The following is a 26,592-nucleotide window of genomic DNA, read 5'->3' as shown; positions in this document are numbered from 1 at the left end:
ACTACTTATATATGGGCTATAGATTCTCTGGTCTGGTGTATTATATTCCGCACTGATAATGTCCGGTGTCAGGGATATACTCCTGCACTACTTATATATGGGCCATAGATTCTCTGGTCTGGTGTATTATATTCCGCACTGATAATGTCCGGTGTCAGGGATATACTCCTGCACTACTTATATATGGGCCATAGATTCTCTGGTCTGGTGTATTATATTCCACACTGATAATGTCCGGTGTCAGGGATATACTCCTGCACTACTTATATATGGGCCATAGATTCTCTGGTCTCCTGGTGTATTATATTCCACACTGATAATGTCCGGTGTCAGGGATATACTCCTGCACTACTTATATATGGGCCATAGATTCTCTGGTCTCCTGGTGTATTATATTCCACACTGATAATGTCCGGTGTCAGGGATATACTCCTGCACTACATATATATGGGCCATAGATTCTCTGGTCTCCCGGTGTATTATATTCCGCACTGATAATGTCCGGTGTCAGGGATATACTCCTGCACTACTTATATATGGACCATAGATTCTCTGGTCTCCCGGTGTATTATATTCCGCACTGATAATGTCCGGTGTCAGGGATATACTCCTGCACTACTTATATATGGGCCATAGATTCTCTGGTCTGGTGTATTATATTCCGCACTGATAATGTCCGGTGTCAGGGATATACTCCTGCACTACTTATATATGGGCCATAGATTCTCTGGTCTCCCGGTGTATTATATTCCGCACTGATAATGTCCGGTGTCAGGGATATACTCCTGCACTACTTATATATGGGCCATAGATTCTCTGGTCTCCCGGTGTATTATATTCCGCACTGATAATGTCCGGTGTCAGGGATATACTCCTGCACTACTTATATATGGGCCATAGATTCTCTGGTCTGGTGTATTATATTCCGCACTGATAATGTCCGGTGTCAGGGATATACTCCTGTACTACTTATATATGGACCATAGATTCTCTGGTCTCCTGGTGTATTATATTCTGCACTGATAATGTCCGGTGTCAGGGATATACTCCTGTACTACTTATATATGGACCATAGATTCTCTGGTCTCCGGGTGTATTATATTCCGCACTGATAATGTCCGGTGTCAGGGATATACTCCTGCACTACTTATATATGGGCCATAGATTCTCTGGTCTGGTGTATTATATTCCGCACTGATAATGTCCGGTGTCCGGGATATACTCCTGCACTACTTATATATGGGCCATAGATTCTCTGGTCTGGTGTATTATATTCGCACTGATAATGTCCGGTGTCAGGGATATACTCCTGCACTACTTATATATGGACCATAGATTCTCTGGTCTCCCGGTGTATTATATTCCTCACTGATAATGTCCGGTGTCAGCGATATACTCCTGCACTACTTATATATGGACCATAGATTCTCTGGTCTGGTGTATTATATTCCGCACTGATAATGTCCGGTGTCAGGGATATACTCCTGCACTACTTATATATGGGCCATAGATTCTCTGGTCTCCCGGTGTATTATATTCCTCACTGATAATGTCCGGTGTCAGGGATATACTCCTGCACTACTTATATATGGACCATAGATTCTCTGGTCTCCCGGTGTATTATATTCCTCACTGATAATGTCCGGTGTCAGGGATATACTCCTGCACTACTTATATATGGGCCATAGATTCTCTGGTCTGGTGTATTATATTCCGCACTGATAATGTCCGGTGTCAGGGATATACTCCTGCACTACTTATATATGGACCATAGATTCTCTGGTCTCCTGGTGTATTATATTCCGCACTGATAATGTCCGGTGTCAGGGATATACTCCTGCACTACTTATATATGGACCATAGATTTTCTGGTCTGGTGTATTATATTCCGCACTGATAATGTCCGGTGTGAGGGATATACTCCTGCACTACTTATATATGGGCCATAGATTCTCTGGTCTGGTGTATTATATTCCGCACTGATAATGTCCGGTGTCAGGGATATACTCCTGCACTAATTATATATGGGCCATAGATTCTCTGGTCTCCCGGTGTATTATATTCCGCACTGATAATGTCCGGTGTCCGGGATATACTCCTGCACTACTTATATATGGGCCATAGATTCTCTGGTCTCCCGGTGTATTATATTCCGCACTGATAATGTCCGATGTCAGGGATATACTCCTGCACTACTTATATATGGGCCATAGATTCTCTGGTCTGGTGTATTATATTCCGCACTGATAATGTCCGGTGTCAGGGATATACTCCTGCACTACTTATATATGGGCCATAGATTCTCTGGTCTGGTGTATTATATTCCACACTGATAATGTCCGTTGTCAGGGATATACTCCTGCACTACTTATATATGGACCATAGATTCTCTGGTCTCCCGGTGTATTATATTCCTCACTGATAATGTCCGGTGTCAGGGATATACTCCTGCACTACTTATATATGGACCATAGATTCTCTGGTCTCCCGGTGTATTATATTCCTCACTGATAATGTCCGGTGTCAGGGATATACTCCTGCACTACTTATATATGGGCCATAGATTCTCTGGTCTGGTGTATTATATTCCGCACTGATAATGTCCGGTGTCAGGGATATACTCCTGCACTACTTATATATGGGCCATAGATTCTCTGGTCTCCCGGTGTATTATATTCCGCACTGATAATGTCCGATGTCAGGGATATACTCCTGCACTACTTATATATGGGCCATAGATTCTCTGGTCTCCCGGTGTATTATATTCCACACTGATAATGTCCGGTGTCAGGGATATACTCCTGCACTACTTATATATGGGCCATAGATTCTCTGGTCTGGTGTATTATATTCCGCACTGATAATGTCCGGTGTCAGGGATATACTCCTGCACTACTTATATATGGGCCATAGATTCTCTGGTCTGGTGTATTATATTCCGCACTGATAATGTCCGGTGTGAGGGATATACTCCTGCACTACTTATATATGGGCCATAGATTCTCTGGTCTCCCGGTGTATTATATTCCACACTGATAATGTCCGGTGTCAGGGATATACTCCTGCACTACTTATATATGGGCCATAGATTCTCTGGTCTGGTGTATTATATTCCGCACTGATAATGTCCGGTGTCAGGGATATACTCCTGCACTACTTATATATGGGCCATAGATTCTCTGGTCTCCTGGTGTATTATATTCCGCACTGATAATGTCCGGTGTCAGGGATATACTCCTGCACTACTTATATATGGGCCATAGATTCTCTGGTCTGGTGTATTATATTCCGCACTGATAATGTCCGGTGTCAGGGATATACTCCTGCACTACTTATATATGGGCCATAGATTCTCTGGTCTGGTGTATTATATTCCGCACTGATAATGTCCGGTGTCAGGGATATACTCCTGCACTACTTATATATGGACCATAGATTCTCTGGTCTCCTGGTGTATTATATTCCGCACTGATAATGTCCGGTGTCAGGGATATACTCCTGCACTACTTATATATGGACCATAGATTTTCTGGTCTGGTGTATTATATTCCGCACTGATAATGTCCGGTGTGAGGGATATACTCCTGCACTACTTATATATGGGCCATAGATTCTCTGGTCTGGTGTATTATATTCCGCACTGATAATGTCCGGTGTCAGGGATATACTCCTGCACTACTTATATATGGGCCATAGATTCTCTGGTCTGGTGTATTATATTCCGCACTGATAATGTCCGGTGTCAGGGATATACTCCTGCACTACTTATATATGGGCCATAGATTCTCTGGTCTCCCGGTGTATTATATTCCGCACTGATAATGTCCGATGTCAGGGATATACTCCTGCACTACTTATATATGGGCCATAGATTCTCTGGTCTCCCGGTGTATTATATTCCACACTGATAATGTCCGGTGTCAGGGATATACTCCTGCACTACTTATATATGGGCCATAGATTCTCTGGTCTGGTGTATTATATTCCGCACTGATAATGTCCGGTGTCAGGGATATACTCCTGCACTACTTATATATGGGCCATAGATTCTCTGGTCTGGTGTATTATATTCCGCACTGATAATGTCCGGTGTCAGGGATATACTCCTGCACTACTTATATATGGGCCATAGATTCTCTGGTCTCCTGGTGTATTATATTCCGCACTGATAATGTCCGGTGTCAGGGATATACTCCTGCACTACTTATATATGGGCCATAGATTCTCTGGTCTGGTGTATTATATTCCGCACTGATAATGTCCGGTGTCAGGGATATACTCCTGCACTACTTATATATGGGCCATAGATTCTCTGGTCTGGTGTATTATATTCCGCACTGATAATGTCCGGTGTCCGGGATATACTCCTGCACTACTTATATATGGGCCATAGATTCTCTGGTCTGGTGTATTATATTCCGCACTGATAATGTCCGGTGTCCGGGATATACTCCTGCACTACTTATATATGGGCCATAGATTCTCTGGTCTGGTGTATTATATTCCACACTGATAATGTCCGGTGTCAGGGATATACTCCTGCACTACTTATATATGGACCATAGATTCTCTGGTCTCCCGGTGTATTATATTCCTCACTGATAATGTCCGGTGTCAGGGATATACTCCTGCACTACTTATATATGGGCCATAGATTCTCTGGTCTCCCGGTGTATTATATTCCGCACTGATAATGTCCGGTGTCAGGGATATACTCCTGCACTACTTATATATGGACCATAGATTCTCTGGTCTGGTGTATTATATTCCGCACTGATAATGTCCGGTGTCAGGGATATACTCCTGCACTACTTATATATGGGCCATAGATTCTCTGGTCTCCCGGTGTATTATATTCCGCACTGATAATGTCCGATGTCAGGGATATACTCCTGCACTACTTATATATGGGCCATAGATTCTCTGGTCTGGTGTATTATATTCCACACTGATAATGTCCGGTGTCCGGGATATACTCCTGCACTACTTATAAATGGGCCATAGATTCTCTGGTCTGGTGTATTATATTCCACACTGATAATGTCCGGTGTCAGGGATATACTCCTGCACTACTTATATATGGACCATAGATTCTCTGGTCTCCCGGTGTATTATATTCCTCACTGATAATGTCCGGTGTCAGGGATATACTCCTGCACTACTTATATATGGACCATAGATTCTCTGGTCTCCCGGTGTATTATATTCCTCACTGATAATGTCCGGTGTCAGGGATATACTCCTGCACTACTTATATATGGGCCATAGATTCTCTGGTCTGGTGTATTATATTCCGCACTGATAATGTCCGGTGTCAGGGATATACTCCTGCACTACTTATATATGGGCCATAGATTCTCTGGTATGGCGTATTATATTCCGCACTGATAATGTCCGGTGTCAGGGATATACTCCTGCACTACTTATATATGGGCCATAGATTCTCTGGTATGGCGTATTATATTCCGCACTGATAATGTCCGGTGTCAGGGATATACTCCTGCACTACTTATATATGGGCCATAGATTCTCTGGTCTCCCGGTGTATTATATTCCGCACTGATAATGTCCGATGTCCGGGATATACTCCTGCACTACTTATATATGGGCCATAGATTCTCTGGTCTCCCGGTGTATTATATTCCACACTGATAATGTCCGGTGTCAGGGATATACTCCTGCACTAAAGAACAAAGAAGAATAGAACCAAGGCACAACCAAAGCTGCTGTACAGGGAGTGTGTAGGTCTCCCAATATTAATATAGACAAAAAAAGAGGGGGAGTACAGCGCTAGGTTTAACTGAAAAGAATGTACACTACCACATGTACATGAATTCAAAGCATTTATTTATACAAAGAAATCAATGAGAGCTCTCATAAAAACATAGATAATATTAAAACAAAATATAAAAACAATCATACAAGGCTCTCTGAATATAACTCCACAGTGTAAGCATCAGCACATGTATAGTTACCAGAGGGAGACGGGGGGCACATGTAATCTCCTTGGTGAATAAAGTGCATGGGTATGTCCCAATCCGGATAAAATGCCCAGTAGTCCAGGAATCAATATAAAGGTGGTTTTAGGCAGTCCTTATGGTATATGAATACCAGGCTTGATTTTGCAATGGCTGCTTGGAAAGAAGGTCCTGGAAGGTGGTGAACTGGTCCGGAAATAAAGTGCAAGGTTTGTAGTGCAGTCTCGGCTGGTGCAAACAGGCAATAAAGTGCAGTGGAGTGATATATAAGCTGCTCAACGCGTTTCGACGCTAGCTTGCGTCTTCATCAGGAGCTGGGGTATAATGTCTTGTCAGGGGACCTTATATTTATACCCTGAGTTAATTGTTCCCTTGGTTGCAGGTGTGGGAACTTTGATGGGTCATACATTAAATACAATAAAAAGCATACATTTAAAATATACAAAGTAAGCAATGTGGTAGACATGCACAGGAGGAGTATGTAAGATGTGAATATTATACATGATAACAGTAAAAAAGACCAATTTATAAATCGTAGTATAGGTCATGTGATCCCGTCACATGATCGGGGTTAATAGCCCAATCCCGGAAGTAACTTGATACTGGGCTTAATATGGCTTGTTAGTACAACACAAATAGTGTCCTCTGTTAAGAGGACAGCGTGATATGTGGCGCGGGATCATGGAGTTGTGACAAGGCAAATAGATCCGTAGGAGACGAGCGGTTATGCTGTATGAACTAGGAACGTCCGCCTCGTGTACTTCCGGTTGGCGGATACACGCATGGTTGGCGGAAGTCACCATTCCCGTGTGTGCCCGACGTCTTCAATAGCGCTGGGCGTTTGGCGTCCTTATTTCCGGCTGGCACAAATGCGTGTGGTTGGCGGAAAGGGCTACTTATTTTTGGGGGCCATCTCTGCATAGTGCTCCGTTCATTTCCGGGGGCTATATTCCCGGAGGGCGGAAGTAAGAGAATATTATGCATATGGTTGGCAAATCGTTCATTCTATGTATGAATAATGGTAACATGGAGAGACATAGAGGTTCCGGACAGTAGATACTTAGAACAGATTATAACAAGAGTTATGATAATATATCTCCTATTGTAACAATATATCTCTTATTATTATTAAACAGATTTATGGTATAAATTTATTCAACATATAATGAAAAATAGCTATAAAAAATAAAAAATAATGAAAAAGAGAAAAATAAATGAAAAAATGAAAAAAATGAAAAAAATGAAAAAAATGATCATAAAAAATATATAATAAAAAATAAATAAGAAAAAAAGGGGAGTATAATGTACATTTAATTATCAGTATATATGTATTATATTCCGCACTGATAATGTCCGGTGTCAGGGATATACTCCAGCACTACTTATATATGGGCCATAGATTCTCTGTTCTCCCGGTGTATTATATTCGCACTGATAATGTCCGGTGTCAGGGATATACTCCTGCACTACTTATATATGGACCATAGATTCTCTGGTCTCCCGGTGTATTATATTCCGCACTGATAATGTCCGGTGTCCGGGATATACTCCTGCACTACTCATATATGGGACATAGATTCTCTGGTCTGGTGTATTATATTCCGCACTGATAATGTCCGGTGTCAGGGATATACTCCTGCACTACTTATATATGGGCCATAGATTCTCTGGTCTCCCGGTGTATTATATTCCGCACTGATAATGTCCGGTGTCAGGGATATACTCCTGCACTACTTATATATGGACCATAGATTCTCTGGTCTGGTGTATTATATTCCGCACTGATAATGTCCGATGTCAGGGATATACTCCTGTACTACTTATATATGGACCATAGATTCTCTGGTCTCCCGGTGTATTATATTCCGCACTGATAATGTCCGGTGTCAGGGATTTACTCCTGCACTACTTATATATGGGCCATAGATTCTCTGGTCTGGTGTATTATATTCCGCACTGATAATGTCCGGTGTCCGGGATATACTCCTGCACTACTTATATATGGGCCATAGATTCTCTGGTCTCCCGGTGTATTATATTCCGCACTGATAATGTCCGATGTCAGGGATATACTCCTGCACTACTTATATATGGACCATAGATTCTCTGGTCTGGTGTATTATATTCCGCACTGATAATGTCCGGTGTCAGGGATATACTCCTGCACTACTTATATATGGGCCATAGATTCTCTGTTCTGGTGTATTATATTCCGCACTGATAATGTCCGGTGTCAGGGATATACTCCTGCACTACTTATATATGGACCATAGATTCTCTGGTCTCCCGGTGTATTATATTCCGCACTGATAATGTCCGGTGTCAGGGATATACTCCTGCACTACTTATATATGGGCCATAGATTCTCTGGTCTGGTGTATTATATTCCTCACTGATAATGTCCGGTGTCAGCGATATACTCCTGCACTACTTATATATGGACCATAGATTCTCTGGTCTGGTGTATTATATTCCTCACTGATAATGTCCGGTGTCAGGGATATACTCCTGCACTACTTATATATGGGCCATAGATTCTCTGGTCTCCCGGAGTATTATATTCCGCACTGATAATGTCCGGTGTCAGGGATATACTCCTGCACTACTTATATATGGGCCATAGAATCTCTGGTCTCCCGGAGTATTATATTCCGCACTGATAATGTCCGGTGTCAGGGATATACTCCTGCACTACTTATATATGGGCCATAGATTCTCTGGTCTCCGGGTGTATTATATTCCAAACTGATAATGTCCGGTGTCCGGGATATACTCCTGCACTACTTATATATGGGCCATAGATTCTCTGGTCTGGTGTATTATATTCCACACTGATAATGTCCGGTGTCAGGGATATACTCCTGTACTACTTATATATGGACCATAGATTCTCTGGTCTGGTGTATTATATTCCGCACTGATAATGTCCGGTGTCAGGGATATACTCCTGCACTACATATATATGGGCCATAGATTCTCTGGTCTCCCGGTGTATTATATTCCTCACTGATAATGTCCGGTGTCAGGGATATACTCCTGCACTACTTATATATGGACCATAGATTCTCTGGTCTGGTGTATTATATTCCGCACTGATAATGTCCGGTGTCAGGGATATACTCCTGCACTACTTATATATGGGCCATAGATTCTCTGGTCTCCTGGTGTATTATATTCCACACTGATAATGTCCGGTGTCAGGGATATACTCCTGCACTACTTATATATGGGCCATAGATTCTCTGGTCTCCCGGTGTATTATATTCCACACTGATAATGTCCGGTGTCAGGGATATACTCCTGCACTAATTATATATGGACCATAGATTCTCTGGTCTCCCGGTGTATTATATTCCACACTGATAATGTCCGGTGTCAGGGATATACTCCTGCACTACTTATATATGGGCCATAGATTCTCTGGTCTCCCGGTGTATTATATTCCGCACTGATAATGTCCGGTGTCCGGGATATACTCCTGCACTACTTATATATGAACCATAGATTCTCTGGTCTCCTGGTGTATTATATTCCGCACTGATAATGTCCGGTGTCAGGGATATACTCCTGCACTTCTTATATATGGGCCATAGATTCTCTGGTCTCCTGGTGTATTATATTCCGCACTGATAATGTCCGATGTCAGGGATATACTCCTGCACTACTTATATATGGGCCATAGATTCTCTGGTCTAGTGTATTATATTCCGCACTGATAATGTCCGGTGTCAGGGATATACTCCTGCACTACTTATATATGGGCCATAGATTCTCTGGTCTGGTGTATTATATTCCGCACTGATAATGTCCGGTGTCAGGGATATACTCCTGCACTACTTATATATGGGCCATAGATTCTCTGGTCTGGTGTATTATATTCCGCACTGATAATGTCCGGTGTCAGGGATATACTCCTGCACTACTTATATATGGACCATAGATTCTCTGGTCTCCCAGTGTATTATATTCCGCACTGATAATGTCCGGTGTCAGGGATATACTCCTGCACTACTTATATATGGGCCATAGATTCTCTGGTCTCCCGGTGTATTATATTCCTCACTGATAATGTCCGGTGTCAGGGATATACTCCTGCACTACTTATATATGGGCCATAGATTCTCTGGTCTCCCGGTGTATTATATTCCTCACTGATAATGTCCGGTGTCAGGGATATACTCCTGCACTACTTATATATGGACCATAGATTCTCTGGTCTGGTGTATTATATTCCGCACTGATAATGTCTGGTGTCAGGGATATACTCCTGCACTACTTATATATGGGCCATAGATTCTCTGGTCTGGTGTATTATATTCCGCACTGATAATGTCCGGTGTCAGGGATATACTCCTGCACTACTTATATATGGGCCATAGATTCTCTGGTCTCCCGGTGTATTATATTCCGCACTGATAATGTCCGGTGTCAGGGATATACTCCTGCACTACTTATATATGAACCATAGATTCTCTGGTCTCCTGGTTTATTATATTCCGCACTGATAATGTCCGGTGTCAGGGATATACTCCTGCACTACTTATATATGGGCCATAGATTCTCTGGTCTGGTGTATTATATTCCGCACTGATAATGTCCGGTGTCAGGGATATACTCCTGCACTACTTATATATGGGCCATAGATTCTCTGGTCTCCTGGTGTATTATATTCCACACTGATAATGTCCGGTGTCAGGGATATACTCCTGCACTACTTATATATGGGCCATAGATTCTCTGGTCTCCCGGAGTATTATATTCCGCACTGATAATGTCCGGTGTCAGGGATATACTCCTGCACTACTTATATATGGGCCATAGATTCTCTGGTCTCCCGGTGTATTATATTCCACACTGATAATGTCCGGTGTCAGGGATATACTCCTGCACTAATTATATATGGACCATAGATTCTCTGGTCTCCCGGTGTATTATATTCCACACTGATAATGTCCGGTGTCAGGGATATACTCCTGCACTACTTATATATGGGCCATAGATTCTCTGGTCTCCCGGTGTATTATATTCCGCACTGATAATGTCCGGTGTCCGGGATATACTCCTGCACTACTTATATATGAACCATAGATTCTCTGGTCTCCTGGTGTATTATATTCCACACTGATAATGTCCGGTGTCAGGGATATACTCCTGCACTACTTATATATGGACCATAGATTCTCTGGTCTGGTGTATTATATTCCGCACTGATAATGTCCGGTGTCAGGGATATACTCCTGCACTACTTATATATGGGCCATAGATTCTCTGGTCTCCTGGTGTATTATATTCCGCACTGATAATGTCCGGTGTCAGGGGTATACTCCTGCACTACTTATATATGGGCCATAGATTCTCTGGTCTCCCGGTGTATTATATTCCGCACTGATAATGTCCGGTGTCAGGGATATACTCCTGCACTACTTATATATGGGCCATAGATTCTCTGGTCTGGTGTATTATATTCCGCACTGATAATGTCCGGTGTCAGGGATATACTCCTGCACTACTTATATATGGGCCATAGATTCTCTGGTCTGGTGTATTATATTCCTCACTGATAATGTCCGGTGTCAGGGATATACTCCTGCACTACTTATATATGGGCCATAGATTCTCTGGTCTCCCGGTGTATTATATTCCGCACTGATAATGTCCGGTGTCAGGGATATACTCCTGCACTACTTATATATGGGCCATAGATTCTCTGGTCTCCTGGTGTATTATATTCCGCACTGATAATGTCCGGTGTCAGGGATATACTCCTGCACTACTTATATATGGGCCATAGATTCTCTGGTCTGGTGTATTATATTCCGCACTGATAATGTCTGGTGTCAGGGATATACTCCTGCTCTACTTATATATGGACCATAGATTCTCTGGTCTCCTGGTGTATTATATTCCGCACTGATAATGTCCGGTGTCAGGGATATACTCCTGCACTACTTATATATGGACCATAGATTCTCTGGTCTGGTGTATTATATTCCGCACTGATAATGTCCGGTGTCAGGGATATACTCCTGCACTACTTATATATGGACCATAGATTCTCTGGTCTCCCAGTGTATTATATTCCGCACTGATAATGTCCGGTGTCAGGGATATACTCCTGCACTACTTATATATGGACCATAGATTCTCTGGTCTCCCGGTGTATTATATTCCGCACTGATAATGTCCGGTGTCCGGGATATACTCCTGCACTACTTATATATGGGCCATAGATTCTCTGGTCTGGTGTATTATATTCCGCACTGATAATGTCCGGTGTCAGGGATATACTCCTGCACTACTTATATATGGGCCATAGATTCTCTGGTCTCCCGGTGTATTATATTCCGCACTGATAATGTCCGGTGTGAGGGATATACTCCTGCACTACTTATATATGTGCCATAGATTCTCTGGTCTGGTGTATTATATTCCGCACTGATAATGTCCGGTGTCAGGGATATACTCCTGCACTACTTATATATGGGCCATAGATTCTCTGGTCTGGTGTATTATATTCCGCACTGATAATGTCCGGTGTCAGGGATATACTCCTGCACTACTTATATATGGGCCATAGATTCTCTGGTCTCCCGGTGTATTATATTCCACACTGATAATGTCCGGTGTCAGGGATATACTCCTGCACTACTTATATATGTGCCATAGATTCTCTGGTCTGGTGTATTATATTCCGCACTGATAATGTCCGGTGTCAGGGATATACTCCTGCACTACTTATATATGGGCCATAGATTCTCTGGTCTCCCGGTGTATTATATTCCTCACTGATAATGTCCGGTGTCAGGGATATACTCCTGCACTACTTATATATGGGCCATAGATTCTCTGGTCTCCCGGTGTATTATATTCCTCACTGATAATGTCCGGTGTCAGGGATATACTCCTGCACTACTTATATATGGACCATAGATTCTCTGGTCTGGTGTATTATATTCCGCACAGATAATGTCCGGTGTCAGGGATATACTCCTGCACTACTTATATATGGACCATAGATTCTCTGGTCTGGTGTATTATATTCCGCACAGATAATGTCCGGTGTCAGGGATATACTCCTGCACTACTTATATATGGGCCATAGATTCTCTGGTCTGGTGTATTATATTCCGCACTGATAATGTCCGGTGTCAGGGATATACTCCTGCACTACTTATATATGGACCATAGATTCTCTGGTCTCCCGGTGTATTATATTCCGCACTGATAATGTCCGGTGTCAGGGATATACTCCTGCACTACTTATATATGGGCCATAGATTCTCTGGTCTCCCGGTGTATTATATTCCGCACTGATAATGTCCGGTGTCAGGGATATACTCCTGCACTACTTATATATGGGCCATAGATTCTCTGGTCTGGTGTATTATATTCCGCACTGATAATGTCCGGTGTCAGGGATATACTCCTGCACTACTTATATATGGACCATAGATTCTCTGGTCTGGTGTATTATATTCCGCACAGATAATGTCCGGTGTCAGGGATATACTCCTGCACTACTTATATATGGGCCATAGATTCTCTGGTCTGGTGTATTATATTCCGCACTGATAATGTCCGGTGTCAGGGATATACTCCTGCACTACTTATATATGGACCATAGATTCTCTGGTCTCCCGGTGTATTATATTCCGCACTGATAATGTCCGGTGTCAGGGATATACTCCTGCACTACTTATATATGGGCCATAGATTCTCTGGTCTCCCGGTGTATTATATTCCACACTGATAATGTCCGGTGTCAGGGATATACTCCTGCACTACTTATATATGGACCATAGATTCTCTGGTCTGGTGTATTATATTCCACACTGATAATGTCCGGTGTCAGGGATATACTCCTGCACTACTTATATATGGGCCATAGATTCTCTGGTCTCCCGGTGTATTATATTCCGCACTGATAATGTCCGGTGTCAGGGATATACTCCTGTACTACTTATATATGGACCATAGATTCTCTGGTCTGGTGTATTATATTCCGCACTGATAATGTCCGGTGTCAGGGATATACTCCTGCACTACTTATATATGGACCATAGATTCTCTGGTCTCCCGGTGTATTATATTCCGCACTGATAATGTCCGGTGTCAGGGATATACTCCTGCACTACTTATATATGGGCCATAGATTCTCTGGTCTGGTGTATTATATTCCGCACTGATAATGTCCGGTGTCAGGGATATACTCCTGCACTACTTATATATGGGCCATAGATTCTCTGGTCTGGTGTATTATATTCCGCACTGATAATGTCCGGTGTCAGGGATATACTCCTGTACTACTTATATATGGGCCATAGATTCTCTGGTCTGGTGTATTATATTCCGCACTGATAATGTCCGGTGTCAGGGATATACCCCTGCACTACTTATATATGGACCATAGATTCTCTGGTCTCCTGGTGTATTATATTCCGCACTGATAATGTCCGGTGTCAGGGATATACTCCTGCACTACTTATATATGGGCCATAGATTCTCTGGTCTCCCGGTGTATTATATTCCGCACTGATAATGTCCGGTGTCAGGGATATACTCCTGTACTACTTATATATGGGCCATAGATTCTCTGGTCTGGTGTATTATATTCCGCACTGATAATGTCCGGTGTCCGGGATATACTCCTGCACTACTTATATATGGACCATAGATTCTCTGGTCTGGTGTATTATATTCCGCACTGATAATGTCCGGTGTCAGGGATATACTCCTGTACTACTTATATATGGGCCATAGATTCTCTGGTCTGGTGTATTATATTCCGCACTGATAATGTCCGGTGTCAGGGATATACTCCTGCACTACTTATATATGGACCATAGATTCTCTGGTCTCCCGGTGTATTCTATTCCGCACTGATAATGTCCGGTGTCAGGGATATACTCCTGCACTACTTATATATGGGCCATAGATTCTCTGGTCTCCCGGTGTATTATATTCCGCACTGATAATGTCCGGTGTCAGGGATATACTCCTGTACTACTTATATATGGACCATAGATTCTCTGGTCTCCTGGTGTATTATATTCCGCACTGATAATGCCCGGTGTCAGGGATATACTCCTGCACTACTTATATATGGACCATAGATTCTCTGGTCTCCCGGTGTATTATATTCCGCACTGATAATGTCCGGTGTCAGGGATATACTCCTGCACTACTTATATATGGGCCATAGATTCTCTGGTCTGGTGTATTATATTCCACACTGATAATGTCCGGTGTCAGGGATATACTCCTGCACTACTTATATATGGGCCATAGATTCTCTGGTCTGGTGTATTATATTCCGCACTGATAATGTCCGGTGTCAGGGATATACTCCTGCACTACTTATATATGGGCCATAGATTCTCTGGTCTCCCGGTGTATTATATTCCGCACTGATAATGTCCGGTGTCCGGGATATACTCCTGCACTACTCATATATGGGACATAGATTCTCTGGTCTGGTGTATTATATTCCGCACTGATAATGTCCGGTGTCAGGGATATACTCCTGCACTACATATATATGGGCCATAGATTCTCTGGTCTCCCGGTGTATTATATTCCGCACTGATAATGTCCGGTGTCAGGGATATACTCCTGCACTACTTATATATGGGCCATAGATTCTCTGGTCTGGTGTATTATATTCCGCACTGATAATGTCCGGTGTCAGGGATATACTCCTGTACTACTTATATATGGACCATAGATTCTCTGGTCTGGTGTATTATATTCCGCACTGATAATGTCCGGTGTCAGGGATATACTCCTGCACTACTTATATATGGGCCATAGATTCTCTGGTCTCCCGGTGTATTATATTCCACACTGATAATGTCCGGTGTCAGGGATATACTCCTGCACTACTTATATATGGGCCATAGATTCTCTGGTCTGGTGTATTATATTCCGCACTGATAATGTCCGGTGTCAGGGATATACTCCTGCACTTCTTATATATGGGCCATAGATTCTCTGGTATGGCGTATTATATTCCGCACTGATAATGTCAGGGATATACTCCTGCACTACATATATATATATATATATATATATATATATATATATATATATATATATATACCGCTCGTACGCAGGAATGTGCTGTTGGCAAATACAAATCTGGCTGAATTCTGATCGCTGTTCTCATATTCCACCTACAGGGGGCGCTGCTATAGAGATCCAGGACACAGAGGACATGAACAAGGTGCTGTATTATTATTAGTTATTTTTAGAGGTTGGCAGTGCTGTACATAGGGCACACATTAGTACAATACAGGGGACACAGAACATTACAGTGACTGAGACACTACAAAAGCACAGGTAACAGCAGCACAATGCTCAGTACACAATACAGCTGGGATGTAGGGAAGCAGAGGAGGTGTCCGTGTACTACCAGGGGCAGCGCTGTACATAGGGCACACATTAGTACAATACAGGGGACACAGAACATTACAGTGACTGAGACACTACAACAGCACAGGTAACAGCAGCACAATGCTCAGTACACAATACAGCTGGGATGTAGGGAAGCAGAGGAGGTGTCCGTGTACTACCAGGGGCAGCGCTGTACATAGGGCACACATTAGTACAATACAGGGGACACAGAACATTACAGTGACTGAGACACTACAACAGCACAGGTAACAGCAGCACAATGCTCAGTACACAATACAGCTGGGATGTAGGGAAGCAGAGGAGGTGTCCGTGTACTACCAGGGACAGTGCTGTACATAGGACACACATTAGTACAATACAGGGGACACAGAACATTACAGTGACTGAGAAACTACAACAGCACAGGTAACAGCAGCACAATGCTCAGTACACATTACAGCTGGGATGTAGGGAAGCAGAGGAGGTGTCCATGTACTACCAGGGACAGCGCTGTACATAGGGCACACATTAGTACAATACAGGGGACACATAACATTACAGTGACTGAGACACTACAACAGTACAGGTAACAGCAGCACAATCCTCAGTACACAATACAGCTGGGATGTAGGAAAGCAGAGGAGGTGTCCGTGCACTACCAGGGACAGCGCTGTACATAGGGTACACATTAGTACAATACAGGGGACACAGAACATTACAGTGACTGAGACACTGCAACAGCACAGGAAACAGCAGCACAATGCTCAGTACACAATACAGCTGGGATGTAGGAAAGCAGAGGAGGTGTCCGTGTACTACCAGGGACAGCGCTGTACATAGGGTACACATTAGTACAATACAGGGGACACAGAACATTGCAGTGACAGAGACACTACAACAGCACAGGTAACAGCAGCACAATGCTCAGTACACAATACAGCTGGGATGTAGGGAAGCAGAGGAGGTGTCTGTGTACTACCAGGGTCAGCGCTGTACATAGGGCACACATTAGTACAATACAGCGGACACAGAACATTACAGTAACTGAGACACTACAACAGCACAGGTAACAGCAGCACAGTGCTCAGTACACAATACAGCTGGGATGTAGGAAAGCAGAGGAGGTGTCTGTGTACTACCAGGGGCAGCACCGTACATAGGGCACACATTAGTACAATACAGGGGACACAGAACATTACAGTGACTGAGACACTACAACAGCACAGGTAACAGCAGCACAATGCTCAGTACACAATACAGCTGGGATGTAGGGAGACAGAGGAGGTGTCCGTGTACTACCAGGGGCAGCGCCGTACATAGGGCACACATTAGTACAATACACAGGACACAGAACATTACAGTGACTGATACACTACAACAGCACAGGTAACAGCAGCACAATGCTCAGTACACAATACAGCTGGGATGTAGGGAAGCAGAGGAGGTGTCCGTGTACTACCAGGGGCAGCGCCGTACATAGGGCACACATTAGTACAATACACAGGACACAGAACATTACAGTGACTGATACACTACAACAGCACAGGTAACAGCAACACAAGGCTCAGTACACAATACAGCTGGGATGTAGGGAAGCAGAGGAGGTGTCCGTGTACTACCAGGGACAGCGCTGTACATAGGGCACACATTAGTACAATACAGGGGACACAGAACATTACAATGACTGAGACACTACAACAGCACAGGTAACAGCAGCACAATGCTCAGTACACAATACAGCTGGGATGTAGGGAAGCAGAGGAGGTGTCCGTGTACTACCAGGGACAGCGCTGTACATAGGGCACACATTAGTACAATACAGGGGACACAGAACATTACAATGACTGAGACACTACAACAGCACAGGTAACAGCAGCACAATGCTCAGTACACAATACAGCTGGGATGTAGGGAAGCAGAGGAGGTGTCCGTGTACTACCAGGGGCAGCACCGTACATAGGGCACACATTAGTACAATACAGGGGACACAGAACATTACAGTGACTGAGACACTACAACAGCACAGGTAACAGCAGCACAATGCTCAGTACACAATACAGCTGGGATGTAGGGAAGCAGAGGAGGTGTCCGTGTACTACCAGGGGCAGCACCGTACATAGGGCACACATTAGTACAATACAGGGGACACAGAACATTACAGTGACTGAGACACTACAACAGCACAGGTAACAGCAGCACAATGTTCAGTACACAATACAGCTGGGATGTAGGGAAGCAGAGGAGGTGTCCGTGTACTACCAGGGGCAGCGCCGTACATAGGGCACACATTAGTACAATACAGGGGACACAGAACATTACAGTGACTGAGACACTACAACAGCACAGGTAACAGCAGCACACTGCTCAGTACACAATACAGCTGGGATGTAGGGAAGCAGAGGAGGTGTCTGTGTACTACCAGGGACAGCACCGTACATAGGTCACACATTAGTACAATACAGGGGACACAGAACGTTACAGTAACTGAGACACTACAACAGCACAGGTAACAGCAGCACAGTGCTCAGTACACAATACAGCTGGTATATAGGGAAGCAGAGGAGGTGTCCGTGTACTACCAGGGGCAGCCCTGTACATAGGGCACACATTAGTACAATACAGGGGACACAGAACGTTACAGTAACTGAGACACTACAACAGCACAGGTAACAGCAGCACAGTGCTCAGTACACAATACAGCAGGGATGTAGGGAAGCAGAGGAGGTGTACGTGTACTACCAGGGGCAGCGCCATACATAGGGCACACATTAGTACAATACAGGGAACACAGAACATTAAGGTAACTGAGCCACTATAACAGCACAGGTAACAGCAGCACAATGCTCAGTACACAATACAGCTGGGATGTAGGGAAGCAGAGGAGGTGTCCGTGTACTACCAGGGACAGCACCGTACATAGGTCACACATTAGTACAATACAGGGGACACAGAACATTACAGTGACTGAGACACTACAACAGCACAGGTAACAGCAGCACAATGCTCAGTACACAATACAGCTGGGATGTAGGGAAGCAGAGGAGGTGTCTGTACTACCAGGGGCAGCGCCGTACATAGGACACACATTAGTACAATACAGCTGGGATGTAGGGAAGCAGAGGAGGTGTCCGTGTACTACCAGGGGCAGCGCCGTACATAGCGCACACATTAGTACAATACTGCTGGGATGTAGGGAAGCAGAGGAGGTGTCCGTGTACTACCAGGGGCAGCGCCGTACATAGGACACACATTAGTACAATACAGCTGGGATGTAGGGAAGCAGAGGAGGTGTCCGTGTACCACCAGGGGCATAAAGGGAACAGGGCCCTGCTACAAGGAAGGTATAAATCATTAGTAGTTTTATTTCATGCCTTCAAATTGACCACATGCTATCAATGTAACTGGCTGTAAATGGAGAATCATTTCTCCCCAAAATTAGTTGTTTGTGAGCAGAATGTTGGGACAGACCATGGTGGAACGATCTAGTCCCTGTTTGGAATGTGTACATGTTGGCACCATTAGCTTTGTGTGCCACAGGAATACTTTGCAGTGGGTTACGATAGGTAACACTGGTACAGCGGCTATACTCACCGCACCCTGCCTGCGCTCACCCCACCCTGCCTGCGCTCACCGCACCCTGCCTGCGCTCACCGCACCCTGCCTGCGCTCACCCCACCCTGCCTGCGCTCACTCCACCCTGCCTGCGCTCACTCCACCCTGCCTGCGCTCACACCACCCTGCCTGCGCTCACCCCACCCTGCCTGCGCTCACTCCACCCTGCCTGCGCTCACACCACCCTGCCTGCGCTCACCCCACCCTGCCTGCGCTCACCCCACCCTGCCTGCGCTCACCGCACCCTGCCTGCGCTCACCCCACCCTGCCTGCGCTCACCCCTCCCTGCCTGCGCTCACCCCACCCTGCCTGCGCTCACCCCACCCTGACTGCGCTCACCCCACCCTGCCTGCGGTCACTCCACCCTGCCTGCGCTCACCCCACCCTGCCTGCGCTCACCCCACCCTGCCTGCGCTCACCCCACCCTGCCTGCGCTCACCCCACCCTGCCTGCGCTCACCACACCCTGCCTACGCTCACCCCACCCTGCCTGCGCTCACCCCACCCTGCCTGCGCTCACTCCACGCTGCCTGCGCTCAATGCCAATCTGCCTGCGCTCACCCCACCCTGACTGCGCTCACTCCACCCTGCCTGCGCTCACTCCTCCCTGTCTGCGCTCACCCCACCCTGCCTGCGCTCACCCCACCCTGACTGCGCTCACTCCACCCTGCCTGCGCTCACTCCTCCCTGTCTGCGCTCACCCCACCCTGTCTGCGCTCACCCCACCCTGCCTGCGCTCACCCCACCCTGCCTGCGCTCACCGTACCCTGCCTGCGCTCACCGCACCCTGCCTGCGCTCACCCCACCCTGCCTGCGCTCACCCCACCCTGCCTGCGCTCACCCCACCCTGCCTACGCTCACCCCACCCTGCCTGCGCTCACCACACCCTGCCTGCGCTCACTCCACGCTGCCTGCGCTCAATGCCAATCTGCCTGCGCTCACCCCACCCTGACTGCGCTCACTCCTCCCTGCCTGCGCTCACCGTACCCTGCCTGCGCTCACCGCACCCTGCCTGCGCTCACCGCACCCTGCCTGCGCTCACTCCTCCCTGCCTGCGCTCACCGTACCCTGCCTGCGCTCACCCCACCCTGCCTGTGCTCACTCCACCCTGACTGCGATCATTGCCAATCTGCCTGCACTCACCCCACCCTGACTGCGCTCACTCCACCCTGACTGCGCTCACCCCACCCTGCCTGCGCTCACCCCACCCTGCCTGCGCTCACTCCACCCTGCCTGCGCTCACTCCACCCTGCCTGCGCTCACTCCACCCTGCCTGCGCTCACCCCACCCTGCCTGCGCTCACCCCACCCTGCCTGCGCTCACCCCACCCTGCCTGCGCTCACCCCACCCTGACTGCGCTCACCCCACCCTGACTGCGCTCACCCCACGCTTCCTGCTTTTACTCCACCCTGCCTGCGCTCACCCCACCCTGCCTGCGCTCACCCCACCCTGCCTGCGCTCACCCCACCCTGACTGCGCTCACCCCACCCTGCCTGCGCTCACCCCACCCTGACTGCGCTCACCCCACCCTGCCTGCGCTCACCCCACCCTGCCTGCGCTCACCCCACCCTGCCTGCGCTCACTCCACCCTGCCTGCGCTCACCCCACCCTGCCTGCGCTCACCCCACCCTGCCTGCGCTCACTCCACCCTGCCTGCGCTCACTCCACCCTGCCTGCGCTCACCCCACCCTGACTGCGCTCACCCCACCCTGCCTGCGCTCACCCCACCCTGCCTGCGCTCACCCCACCCTGCCTGCGCTCACCCCACCCTGCCTGCGCTCACCCCACCCTGACTGCGCTCACCCCACCCTGACTGCGCTCACCGCACCCTGACTACTTTTACTTCACGCTGCCTGCGCTCACTCCATGCTGCCTGCGCTCACTCCATGCTGCCTGCACACACACCCATCGAGCAACAGCTGCATTTCCAGATAAAGTACCTGTACAGAGAAGTCAGCCCTGCTTTGTATCTGCTTTGTATCTGCCGTTCACTGTTATGAACATAGTGCGTGCCCCCCCCCCCCCATCCTGCCCCACAGAGACTTCCTATACCAGTGATACTTTAGCAAGTGGCCAGTTCCACAGAGCAAGTTGCCACCAGTGTGCATGTGGCTGGGAACGCTGGAAGACCCCGGGAACTGGTGGTAACCACCTGTCATACATACAGGCCGGACCCTCCCTGCACATAACTCACACAGCCTGCAGATAATTGCTAGCAGGACACAGAACAGCATAACCTAACAATACAAATATTCCCATTATGGGAGCCATAAAAGAAATGAAAGGGAAGGGGCCGCTTGGCAGCAATTGGTGCAGCGCAGCCATCTCCCAGCTGGTTACAATATAATACTGGGCTCTGAGAATACCCCTCCTGTGATGGATGGAGCCAGCAGTGGGAACCGACCAAATCTGCCTTTTCATTTTCTTCTCAGTGCGTAATCTGAAATGATAAAAGGCAAATAACATAGAGCCCGAAATAGTTACACGGAGAAGAAGAGAATGGCTAACGTGTAATATCCTAAATATATCATGAGAAAAATACATTCCCAATACCAGCTGTACTGAGTGCCAGGAACAGCGCGCGCGTGTGTGTGTGTGCTGTGTCACTCTGTGTGTCCCAAGTTATGTGTGTGGACACTGTGTGTGCCAGGTATTGTGAGGGTGTGTGGAACCTGTGATGGAGTTATTGTAGAGGAAGAGGAGCCTGCAATGGATATAGAGCAGGGGTGGGGAACCTCAGGCCCGGGGGCCCTGAGGTTCCAGTGATGGAGTTATTGTAGAGGAAGAGGAGCCTGTGATTGGGTTATTGTAGAGGAAGAGGAGACTGAGATGGATATAGAGCAGGGGTCGGGAACCTCAGGCCCGGGGGCCTGAGGTTCCAGTGATGGAGTTACTGTAGAGGAAGAGGAGAATGAGATGGTTATTGTAGAGGAAGAGGAGAATGAGATGGTTATTGTAGAGGAAGAGGAGCCTGTAATGGAGTTATTGTAGAGGAAGAGGAGCCTGAGATGGTTATTGTAGAGGAGCCTGTGATGGAGTTATTGTAGAGGAAGAGGAGCCTGTGATGGGGTTATTGTAGAGGAAGAGGAGACTGAGATGGTTATTGTAGAGGAAGAGGAGAATGAGATGGTTAGTGTAGAGGAAGAGGAACCAGTGATGGAGTTATTGTAGAGGAAGAGGAGTCCCTGATGAAGTTACTGTAGAGGAAGAGGAGCCTGAGATGTTTATTGAAGAGGAGCCTGAGATGGTTATTGTAGAGGAGCCTGTGATGGAGTTATTGTAGAGGAAGAGGAGTCCCTGATGGAGTTATTGTAGAGGAAGAGGAGTTTGTGATGGGGTTATTGTAGAGGAAGAGGAGCCAGGGTTGGAGTTATTGTAGAGGAAGAGGAGTCCCTGGTGGAGTTATCGTAGAGGAAGAGGAGCCAGGGATGGGGTTATTGTAGAGGAAGAGGAGTCCCTGATGGGGTAATTGTAGAGGAAGAGGAGCCAGGGATGGAGTTATTGTAGAGGAAGAGGAGTTCCTGATGGGGTAATTGTAGAGGAAGAGGAGTCCCTGATGGAGTTATTGTAGAGGAAGAGGAGTCCCTGATGGAGTTATTGTAGAGGAAGAGGAGTCCCTGATGGGGTAATTGTAGAGGAAGAGGAGTCCCTGATGGGGTAATTGTAGAGGAAGAGGAGCAGGGATGGAGTTATTGTAGAGGAAGAGGAGTCCCTGGTGGAGTTATTGTAGAGGAAGAGGAGTCCCTGGTGGGGTAATTGTAGAGGAAGAGGAGCCAGGGATGGAGTTATTGTAGAGGAAGAGAGTCCCTGATGGGGTTATTGTAGAGGAAGAGGAGTCCCTGATGGAGTTATTGTAGAGGAAGAGGAGTCCCTGATGGGGTAATTGTAGAGGAAGAGGAGTCCCTGATGGGGTAATTGTAGAGGAAGAGGAGTCCCTGATGGGGTAATTGTAGAGGAAGAGGAGTCCCTGATGGGGTAGTTGTAGAGGAAGAAGAGTCCCTGGTGGGGTAGTTGTAGAGGAAGAAGAGTCCCTGATGGGGTAGTTGTAGAGGAAGAGGAGTCCCTGATGGGGTAGTTGTAGAGGAAGAGGAGTCCCTGATGGGGTAGTTGTAGAGGAAGAGGAGTCCCTGATGGGGTAGTTGTAGAGGAAGAGGAGTCCCTGATGGGGTAATTGTAGAGGAAGAGGAGCAGGGATGGAGTTATTGTAGAGGAAGAGGAGCATGTGATGGAGTTATTGTAGAGGAAGAGGAGTCCCTGGTGGGGTAGTTGTAGAGGAAGAGGAGTCTGTGATGGGGTTATTGTAGAGGAAGAGGAGCATGTGATGGAGTTATTGTAGAGGAAGAGGAGTCCCTGATGGGGTAATTGTAAAGGAAGAGGAGTCCCTGATGGGGTAATTGTAAAGGAAGAGGAGTCCCTGATGGGGTTATTGTAGAGGAAGAGGATTCCCTGGTGGGGTAATTGTAGAGGAAGAGGAGCCAGGGATGGAGTTATTGTAGAGGAAGAGAGTCCCTGATGGGGTTATTGTAGAGGAAGAGGAGTCCCTGATGGAGTTATTGTAGAGGAAGAGGAGTCCCTGATGGGGTAATTGTAGAGGAAGAGGAGTCCCTGGTGGGGTAGTTGTAGAGGAAGAGGAGTCCCTGATGGAGTTATTGTAGAGGAAGAGGAGTCTGTGATGGGGTTATTGTAGAGGAAGAGGAGCATGTGATGGAGTTATTGTAGAGGAAGAGGAGTCCCTGATGGGGTAATTGTAAAGGAAGAGGAGTCCCTGATGGGGTTATTGTAGAGGAAGAGAAGTCTGTGATGGGGTTATTGTAGAGGAAGAGGAGCATGTGATGGAGTTATTGTAGAGGAAGAGGAGTCCCTGATGGGGAAATTGTAGAGGAAGAGGAGTCTGTGATGGGGTTATTGTAGAGGAAGAGGAGCCTGTGATGGGGTTATTGTAGAGGAAGAGGAGTCTGTGATGGGGTTATTGTAGAGGAAGAGGAGCATGTGATGGAGTTATTGTAGAGGAAGAGGAGCCCCTGATGGGGAAATTGTAGAGGAAGAGGAGTCCCTGATGGGGTTATTGTAGAGGAAGAGGAGCCTGTGATGGGGTTATTGTAGAGCTGGGGTAGCCAACCCTAGTCCTCGAGAGCTACCAACAGTGCACGTTTTGCAGGTCTCCTCACAGAATCACAAGTGAGCTAATTAGCTCCATATGTGGATCTTTTAAAATGTGTCAGTGATTAATGAGTGCAGCTGTGCAGCAGCTAGGTTGTCTGGAAAATGTGAACTGTTGGTAGCTCTCGAGGGCTAGGGTTGGCTACCACTGTTGTAGAGGAAGATGAGTCCCTGGTGGGGTAATTGTAGAGGAAGAGGAGCCAGGGATGGGGTTATTGTAGAGGAAGAGGAGCCAGGGATGGGGTTACTACTAACTTTCCATTCACACTTATTAACCAGGGGATCCGCCGCTCCCAAGTTACGAAATCCTGCGATTGGGATTAACTTCTCTGTAATGACCTCATACGTTTGCTTGTGACATTAGTGTATGAACATTGTACATATACAGTTACTAATGTCTATATCTATATGTTATGTATATGTATGGTTCTGACATTTGGCGCTTTCGTTGAGCATGAGTAACCAGTTGCTGTGTGATACAGGCACAGAATCCCGATAACCACGTCTCCTCCTTGTCTCTGTGCAGTTTATCAGTGGCCCGGAGACCCCGCGGGATACCGGAGGGCCGGAGACCCCGCAGGATACCAGAGGGCCGGAGGATACCAGAGGGCCGGAGACCCCGCGGGATACCAGAGGGCCGGAGACCCCGCGGGATACCAGAGGGCAGGAGACCCCGCCGGCTGACTTTATAGACATACAGAGGACGCAGAAGAGGTGCCTCAGTGACTGGTGTTATACAGAACACTACGACCCTGCCATTCTCTGCCAGGTACTGGTCTACGGCCCCCAATATCTTCATGCTAACACCTCAGGGGACCTCATTCATTTACCTAGAACAGAAGTGGCCACTAACCAGATGCAGATGGTCCCTCAGCTTCCATTGGATGCTAATGCCTAATACTGAATGACTGTATTATTATATATATATTGTGTGTGCATACTGCTGTATACATAGTTACATAGTTACATAGTAGGTAAGGCTGAAAAAAGACTTGCGTCCATCTAGTTCAACCTGGTATAGATATCCATTGCTGATTTGGTAGGTTCTGGTATTTTACAGACAAATTATATTTCTTATTTGTACCCATGGGTGTTTTCCTCCAGTAAATGTTTGTCCAACTTTGCCTTGAACGCATTTAATGAGCCAGCCGTTACCACCTCTCTGGGAAGAGAGTTCCAGAGTTTGACTGTTCTTAACGTAAAGAAATTCTTTCTACTAGCTGAATGAAATCTTTTTTCTTCTAATCTATACTCATGCCCTCGCGTCCTAGATTCCTTTCTAGTAGAAAAGAGGGTGCGTGACAGTTCCTTATATTGGCCCTTGATATACTTGTACATGTTGAGCATGTCCCACCTTAAACGTCTCTTTTCTAATGTAAATAGTCCCAAATTTCTTAATCTCTCCCCGTAGCTTAAATTCTCCATTCCCCTAATAAGCTTTGTTGCTCGCC

At 46.4% G+C, this 26,592-nt stretch overlaps 1 protein-coding gene across 4 annotated transcripts in view; it reads left to right on the top strand.

The window, feature by feature from the left end:
- The window catches only part of SPAG17 (sperm associated antigen 17), a 274,209-nt gene that overhangs the window by 163,756 nt on the left and 83,861 nt on the right, over positions 1–26,592 (top strand). For all 4 annotated transcript variants that reach the window (XM_083171479.1, XM_083171477.1, XM_083171480.1 and 1 more), the window contains 2 exons: positions 16,157–16,200; positions 25,668–25,910. In XM_083171479.1, coding sequence (XP_083027605.1) covers positions 16,157–16,200; positions 25,668–25,910 — 287 coding nt within the window. The remainder of the gene's footprint in view (positions 1–16,156; positions 16,201–25,667; positions 25,911–26,592) is intronic.

The sequence above is a fragment of the Crinia signifera genome, chromosome 2 (genome assembly GCF_055691185.1).
Source record: "Crinia signifera chromosome 2, ASM5569118v1, whole genome shotgun sequence".
Taxonomy (NCBI): Eukaryota; Metazoa; Chordata; class Amphibia; order Anura; family Myobatrachidae; genus Crinia; species Crinia signifera.
This window is presented reverse-complemented; position numbering and strand designations above follow the sequence as displayed.